General features: G+C 35.1%; 1 protein-coding gene across 1 annotated transcript; it reads right to left on the bottom strand.

The window, feature by feature from the left end:
- Positions 1 to 3,100: 3,100 nt before the first annotated feature.
- LOC130867738 (60S ribosomal protein L17-like) lies at positions 3,101 to 3,721 on the bottom strand. The gene has a single exon (XM_057759887.1). It carries the CDS (start codon positions 3,680 to 3,682, stop codon positions 3,128 to 3,130), a length of 555 nt encoding a protein of 184 aa, XP_057615870.1. The 5' UTR covers positions 3,683 to 3,721; the 3' UTR covers positions 3,101 to 3,127.
- Between the last annotated feature and the right edge of the window lie 5,265 nt (positions 3,722 to 8,986).

The raw sequence follows: 8,986 nt of genomic DNA, 5'->3' as shown, positions 1-8,986 counted from the left end.
ACTGAAGATTAATATTTGTCTGATGTCATTTTCTACATATTAGAAGATGACCCTTACTGGCTTTCAGGATTCATTTGTATAGAATTACTTTCCCCATCTTTTCACCATACTACGTTTATATCCAATGGTAACGCGTATTTTTCAAAGATAAGAAATGGATTCACCCTTTTGAAAAATCCAATCTGTACCTTTTTGTCTTGTTTTAATATTCATGTGCACATATACACACGCATGTAACACAAGGTTGATACAGGGACTGTCTCACCCTATTTATTTTTTAGCAATATCTCTCAGGAAAACTCAAAGCTTGCTGATATAGCAAGTCTTACTAGTCTGCTTACTCTAGGACTCCTCTGTTTGTTCCTTCTGCAGCTAGAAAAACAGATGGGCTCTCATACCAATGTAGTAACAATGTGGGTTCTGAGGATCTGAATTTGTGGTTGTTTATGCAGGAGGTACTATAACAGATGAAGCATCTCGACAGCCATACAGTGTTAATTCACTGGGAGTTCAGCCCACTAATGTTAAAATTTGTTATTGAGTGGTATGTGATACTTCTTATTGTTTTGCTGATTTTGTGGTGTTTGGTGTTTTACTATTCCTCATTTGCTGAACTACTGTTCTAGCATAGTTTATTCTTTCCTGTAACCATATGTCAGTGCTTATCTTTCCCTTCTGTGTGTAGGATTCCTTCAGGTGGATTCTGCAGTGCTGTCTTAGTAATCGTGACTATCATGAATTCCTTTAACCTGCTTGTATCATGGAGAATTTTACTTTCTCCCTCAGTTAGAGCAGATACTTTGCCTGAATGTAGTCTTCTGGGTTAGCATTGTTGCCATTCCATGGGGTTGGTGAACATTAAATCAAGATTTCCTGGCTGTTTGGTTTTCTATGGAGAAACCAGTTATAATTTTGATATGTTGGCCTAGAAATGTGACTTGTTCCTTGCCTTTTGCAGCTTTAAACATAATCCTTTATTTTTCAGTAGTTTAACTATAATTATATAACTATTATTTAGTAGTTTAACCATGTCATGTGAAGATCCTTTTCTGGTCTTGTTTGTTTGGTGGTATAAATACTTTTTTTCTTTTGCTTGTATTTATTTATTTATTTATTTATTTATTGAGACAGAGTCTCACTATGTATGTTGCTCAGCTATTTTGAAACTTATTATGTAGACCACACTGCCCTTAAACTGCTTCTGCCTTTCCAAGTGCTGGGTATTAAAGTCATAAATATTTCTTGAATATGGATGATCATCTCTTTCCTTATAGTAATTTTGAGAAATTTCATGTTATTATTTTATTGAGTGTGCTATATATGCCTTTAGCCTAAAATTCTTCTTTTATCACCATTGCCTTTAGGAGTCTGGATGTCCAGCTCCCTGACCACTATCCATGATAATTCAGAGAATGCTTCTTGGGAGCAGGTATTGAAGAGTTCTACAATAACTTCAAACAATATCTGAGAGTCAATTTCTTTATTTCTTTAATTATAATTATCTTGTTCTAATTGTCTATAATTTCTTAGCATTAATTTTGTTTCACAATTCTAACATTCTTTATTATTTTCTTCATTCTTATTCCTCTACATTCTACATTTTTATTTTTTTGTTATTATAAAATCTCAACCATATATACCTCCATTTATTAGCAACTTGTTAGTAATTTAAAAAGTTACAAGGTCATGTCTCAGGAATACAGGCATTCTTTGAAGATATGTAGCAAAACTTGTCAGCTAGTCTGCAGTCACCTGCAGCTGGAGCTGTGAGGAGAATCTGGCCATCTCGAAAAGGGGCCACAACAGGTTACAAAGAAAGAAAACTAAACCACTGAGAGATCTAAGAAAAAAGCAAAGAATATGTGTACTATTTACATTTCTTAAGTGTGAAGCCTTTTCTTATCACCTGGCTCGCCAAACCTAAACAGAAACAGTCCAGTGAATCTAAAATCTTTTATCGAAAACTGGTAAAAGTGTTAATTGCTATATTGAGTCAGAGCAAGGAGGTGCTGATGAAGGAAGCTTAGGTCAACATAGATGCTTTGATCTCTTGTAAGACTGTGCTACAACAAGACAGACACCTTTAATATCGTCCTAGTTCAAAATAAATCTTCTGTAGATCCTACAATATCATAAGTAAAATCTGAGAAAGTTCCATTTGTGATCTGTCCAGAAGGACACATATCTGGCCAAATTACTCTTGTCAGTAAGGAGAGAGAAGTAAAGAGAACAGTGTTCTAAGCTTCTCACTGTAATGGGGAAAACAGACTGTAGAGAAAAGTCATCTTCCTGACTACCCAAAGATATATGTGTGCCCAGTAGATGGAATATTTTAACAAGACACACAAGCAGTGGGAAAACTTCCAAAGTTATTCTTAGAGAAGAAATGAAGTGGCATATGAGAAGAATTACAGATAGAGGCAACTGGTTTTCAGAGTCAGTGGTTCCATAAGTCTTTCTAGACAGGGTTTCTCCATCTGAGAATAATTTCTCTGGTGGGTTGACATCTGAATTATCAATTGCTATAAGTTTTAATTGCATCATGGCACACAATAGCTTGTGATAAATATTCCTGATATTTGCCTGTAAATTTTTATGATCACTTGTAGATCTTGACTGTTGTGTTCATATTTTATCATTACTTTCTCTTTTTCCATGTCCCAAAGTTCTGATTCATCTACTTTGTATCTCATCCCTGTTATTCTTTCTTTCACTTGATGATCAGTTCTATTGGTAATTCTTTTTACTGAAATGCTTTTTGTTTAACTTCTGAACTTTTCATTTCTAGATTTCAAGTTTTCCAGTATTTCTCTCTTTACTGGGTTCTAATTGCATATCTTATCGTGAAATCTCATTCAGCTATTCATTTGTATGCTCTTTGGATTTACTTTGAACTTTATTTGCAACCCCTTTCACTTCATTCAATATTCTTATAATTACTATATTAAAGTATGGGGAATATCATTGAATTAATTCCGACTGGAATCCATTACTTTGAAATGGATATTTTTCACAGGGGTCATATTGCCTTGTTTTTATGTTTTATATTAAGATTCTTGTGTATCTGATGCTGTTTAATTGATGGAATTTTTTTTTTACTTTTATCTGCATTTATTTCATGCTGAATTTATTCCCGTGCCATAAGTTTTTGTTTCTTCAGTTTCTTCTGGGATATCTTTTTCTTCTGTGCAACCTCCTCTTCTCGCTTTGGAACAATCTGTTCCTTTTCAGTGAGGATCATCTCGATGTGGCAGGGGGAGCTCATGTATGGGTTAATCCGGCCATGAGCTCTGTAAGTTCGTCGGCGCATCTTAGGTGCTTTGTTCACCTGGATGTGCTCAATGACCAGAGAGTCCACATCTAAACCCTTCAGTTCAGCATTGCTCTCTGCATTTTTCAGCATGTGCAGCAAAAATTCCGCACTCTTTTTTGGCCACCGACCCTGTGTCCAGCCCCACTGTTTGGCCTGGGCGCACCTACCGACTCCACCATTGTACCGTCGAAATGGCACACACTGCTTCTTCAAAGTGACATCTTTCAGATACTTGGTGGCTTTTCGGATATGCATACCCTTGATGGCCTGGGCCGTTTCACGGGTGTTCTTAAAGTGAACCCGAAGGTTTGATCCTCTCGATTTGCATGATTTTGTAGGGTTTTCTGGGTCAAGAGAGTAGCGAACCATCTTCACGGGTCACCTCTGGCCGCTTACAGGAAGAGGAAGTACAAGGGCTACTGGGAGCTGATGGGATTTTTAATAGCTGTATGCTTTCAGTAAAAGTATTTGCAATGTTCAAGTGAGATCATAGGGTAAAAATTTTACTATCTTGACACATATCATATTCTAAACCACAAGCATACATGCTCAGGACACAAACATATGACTCCTATTTGGATAAGTTCCTGATACAAATACTCTAAGATTACCAATAAAGTTTTCTGTTTTCTCTCTGCTTACAGTGTCTTCCACTCAATGTTCCATGCTGATTGCAATCTTTATTGCGCTCATCCAACTCCTCTCTGGTTACACAAAATTGCACCTATGGAAATATGATGTTCTTGTGTTTCCTGAGGACCTCAACAGGAACTATGACAGAATGACTACTTCAGGCTTACAGTAACATCAAAAACACTTTACATTATTCAGAACAAAGGGAAAGAAAGTGAGAATGTTGATTTCTCTTAATTTACATGAACAGGTATCTCTGTCGCAAATCACCTAAGAATGTCATTTATTTCTATATAATTGATCTTTAAGAGAAGTACCAGGTTCACAACAACATTCAGCAAAAAGTACACATAATCTTATAAATTTGGAGCTAATCTTTATATCTTAGAAATTAGTGACAATAGAATAGTTCCGAATTTTGATTTTCTTTTGTCCCATACCAGGTGGCTCTTCTGATATGAAACAGAGATTTTGAATTTCCCTTTAGGAAGTATGCTTGTGTTTAAAAAGGGAGAGAACCACACTCAAACTCCAAAGCCGGTTTTGATATTTAATTGAATTAGTACCACAAAAAGACCATTTGCTTTCTATGTTTGTAAAGAGCAAGAGAAACAACTATTTGGGAAGATTTATGAAATTTTATCGGTTTGAAATGTGATACATCATTAGGTCAATTTTACTGTTTTCCTTGAGACATATTTCTCGAGATATTTATCTGTCTTCTCCAGATGTCTCATTTGTCCAGTAATCTTCACATTTCTTTCATCCTTTTAGAAGGACAAAACCAAAACCCTGTCTCAAACCTACCTTTGGGGAATTCCCTTACTGTCAGATTATACCTGTGTTAATATGGCAACAGAAAAAGCATTATCTTTTACTAATAAAACTATTATTTTTTTCATACCTGATCAAATGAAAGGCATTTGTTAGTTTTAGAAGTTAGTTTAGATTTGAATGACCATCCTGTTTGATGAACTATCACCTCTCCTCATCAGGAAGGCTCTCCTGTTTGAATATAATCTTTATCAATCTTGATGGCATCCATAGCTTTTCTTATCTTATGGAAATGAAAGCAAAACCTTTTCCTGGTTTCCATTCTGAGGTTAACACATCTATAAAATACGTAGATTGATTTAAAATGGCGGTTTTGTTCTATTATTCAATGTCTCTCCATAGCAGTTGTTCCTTTCTTATTAGCATTTAAAAATTTGAAGTCAATAAAGCACTGTGTAATCTATCTCTAAGTATCTTTATTAACCCTTTCTCTTTATCAAGTATATCTTTTAAAGTGCAGTTAGATCTCTCTATAAATGTTTGTTCTGTAGGGTTGTGTGGTATACCTATAATATGCTTTATGTTGTAATATGTGAAAAACAACATTTTACTAGAGACATATGCTGGAGCATTATCAGCCTTAATTTATAGAGGTATTCCTATAATAGTCATGACTTCTAATAAATATACAATAACAGAATAAACTTTTTCAGAAATTAAAAAAGCAGACAATTGAAATCCTGAGTATTTATCTATAGTATGGTTCAAATATTTTAATTTTCCAAACTGCAAAATGAGACACATTCATTTGCCAAATTTCATTTCCTTAAGTACCTTTTGAGTTACTTCCTGCAGGTAATGGAGTCTGATTATATAAAGACCAAGTAGGACACTTCCTTATAATTTCCTTGACTTGTATCCAAGTGATAAAAAAATAATCTTTCTTCAAAGCTTTGCTGTTAACATGGTGCTCTTTTGAAATCTGAGGCTTCTAGTATATTTACTATCAACAACTGATCAATTACATCATTGTCTTGTAATAGAGGGCCTGGTAGTCTTATATGGGATCTGATACGTGTTATATACAAGGGATGATTTCTATTTCTGATTATTTGTTGTATTTAAATAGTAACAAAGTGAATTCTAAATCATCTGGAATTATTTCAGAAGTTTCAATATGTAAAACAACTCTTTCTGCATATTGAGTGTCAGTAATTATGTTAAGAGCTTCTGAAAAATCTAATACCAAACGGCATCATAAGGATTTTGAGCCACTTTACTTTTTTTTCCTGACTTATAAGCTGCCTTTCCTTATTTATTTGTATCAATATAGAATGTAGGGCCTCCAGAAATTAAGATATCTTTCATTATATGAGAAAGAATCCAACTAGCTCTTTTTATAAACTGATGTCACTTGTTTTGGGGATGTTTGTTACTAATATTTCCCAGAAAATTACTGCAAGCTCTTTGTCTATTGTCACTTTCTTTTCATAATAAGATAATTTCAGCATTAGTGAAAGGTACCACAATTTCTGCTGGGTTTGTTAAGTGATGAAGTCTCAATTTTCCTTTCAGAATCAATCCAGAAACCTTTTCTACACAGGTATTTAATTTTTTACTGTTTGTATGGTAAAAAATATTCTTTATAAGATACCTTCTCTCTTTATAAGACTCCCTATAGGAGAATGCATAGAAAGTAAAATAATCAAAATGCAGTCAAGCTCTGGATCCAAATGATCCACATGTGCATCCTGTAATTTCTTGTCTACCAGAGCCAGTTCTCTCTCAGCCTCAGCTGATAATTTTCTTGGACTATTTAAGCCCTTATCACCTTGTAAGGTTTGAAATAAGTTACTTAGTTTTTGAGTTGTTAATCCAACTGTCAGTCATAGCCAGTTACTATCTTCCAGCAATTTTTGAAAATCATTGTGTTCATAATCGACTTTTCCTTATTTTCATTTTCTGTGGTTGAATGTTCTGTAAACCTATCTTATATTCTAAATAATAGACTCTCCTCTTTGTGTTTTTTCAACAGCAATTTACAATCCCTAAGGCAAAATTCTCTTTATTTCAGCAAACATGTTTTGCCTAAAGTATCTATGTCTGAATCAGTCAATAAGATATCATCCATGTAATGGTAAATTATAGATTGAGGAAAATGTTTACTAATTAGTGCTAATATATATTGTATAAACTATTGACATAAGGTGAGACTATTTAAAACTCCTTGTGGAAGAATTCTCCAATGGTATCTTTTAACATGCTAGAAATCATTGTAAAAAGGCACTGTGGAGGCAAATTTTTCTCTATCCTTTTCTTACAAAGGTATGGTAAAAGAACAGTCTTTTAATCAATCAGTAGAACAAACCATGCTCTAGGTAATAAAGAAGACAAGGGAATTCCAGGTTGTAAAGTACCCATTGACTAAATCACCTTATTGATGGATCACACATCTGTTAACAATCTCTATTTTACAGATTTTTTAAATGAAAAATATAAAAAAAATTCAATGACTGGTTGATTTTTCAATATATTGAGTATTTAACTGATCCTGTACCATATTTTTTAGTGCCTGTAATTTTTTTGACATGGAAAGCCATTGTTTCATCCACAGATTTGTCAGTTTACCATCTTAAAGGTAGAGATGATGTTATCTTTGAAAGACTAATAGCTGCTTGCCCTGCTTATGTACAACTTCAAAGTCTGTGACAATCCCTGATCATGCCCTTTAATATTTCTCTCAGGAGCATTCCTTATTTTATAATTTCTGAGATTTAAAGAATGTTAATCTGTGTTTTCCATTGCTGTTACAAATCACATCCCCATAAATTCATTGCTATGTTAGCAATATATAATTTTATTTTTTTCTATCTATCTTTCTGGCTCCATACACTTGTCCAATCCTGTACTTTGCCTTATATAAGATAAAATTCAAATTCCTAGAAGTTGAACATTTTCCTTCTGTAGAGGCCAACCTGGATGCCAAGATTTTTGACACAATTATTGTCACATATCTTGTATCTTGTCTACAAACACTTAATTTCCATGGTATTTACAAATATTTTAACTTTAATATTTGATGAGTTATAGAAATTTGCCAAAATAGTTGCTTTATGGCTTCTCCTGAAAATCTTGTTTTATGGACTAATGCAGCTCTGGCATCCAGAGCAGTATGGTTCTTAACAACAGGCATTAAATCTTTCCATTGCTCTATGGAGGAGCTTCGGGGAATGTTTGAACCAAATTTGATACTGAAGGGAGTTTCCTGATGGCGAAAGGTCTCCTTGCCTGTCCCTTGTTGATTTGCATTCATTAGTTCAAAAGCTAGCCTCTGCCACACCTTCTGCATACTCCAGATGGCCAGGGCTTTCTGTTCGGATTATTTCTAGGATAAACATTGTTTCTAGGAACACCTTATCTACAATCCCTCTTCAGATGACTTTAACAATGAAATTTCAAGGATGACTTTTCAGATGACATTATGTCCTTCCCAGCTAGGTTATTTATCCCTTTATTTACATTTTCTATCAAGGTAATTATAGTTGCACTATGCAGGGTCCTAGCACCCTGCATTGCTATGTTCCCCTATTCGTAACATGGGAAAGATCACTCCTAAAGCATTTCCTGGGTATCTCATCAAATCTGCTGACTTCTCCACTTGTCAGTGGTGTCAGTGGCAAAGTCAAACCCCTCCTGCACTTTCCAAATGCAAGCCTGCTCTTCAGTATCCCAGCAAATGGCAGCTGCCTATGGTGAATGTTCACACAGAGGCCCAGATGGCAACTGCAGCAGAGAAAGCTGGCATGACTCTTTCGTCCATTTGGTCATGTCACACACTGGAGCATCAAAATGCTGGTTTACCTTTGTCACTCACTGCAGCTGTGCTTTAAAATACTAGTCGCCTGGCTGCTGGGGCTATAGCCTGAGGGGAAATTCTGTTCTCCCAGACAATGGCTCTGTTGTTGTCACTAAAGGTAGCTTTGACTAAATCTCTGTAGTTCTAATAAAACAGAAGATTCAAAGGCTAGGGTGAAAACCTCCAAGCTGGGAGAGTTAGAGTAGCAACTGGCTAACTTTCCCTTTGCTGACCTTCCGTGAAGCTTCTCCTCTTCCATGCTACCCCAACTAAAAAACCCACACTATGTTCCTCCCTCCTACTTCTTGTCAACTAGTTACTAACCCTGCCTCTCTGAGCCAGGATTAATTTGATTTAATTAGTGCAAATGCAACACATCTTTACATAGTTAAAAGCAGCAAAAATAAATG

Source organism: Chionomys nivalis, chromosome X (genome assembly GCF_950005125.1).
Source record: "Chionomys nivalis chromosome X, mChiNiv1.1, whole genome shotgun sequence".
NCBI lineage: Eukaryota > Metazoa > Chordata > Mammalia > Rodentia > Cricetidae > Chionomys > Chionomys nivalis.
Note: the sequence above shows the minus strand (reverse complement) of the source record. Positions and strands in the feature narration are given on the sequence as shown.

What these genes read in the sequence shown, in the direction of transcription:
- LOC130867738 (XM_057759887.1), bottom strand. Translation starts at nt 3,682, where the DNA reads ATGGTTCGCTACTCTCTTGACCCAGAAAACCCTACAAAATCATGCAAA.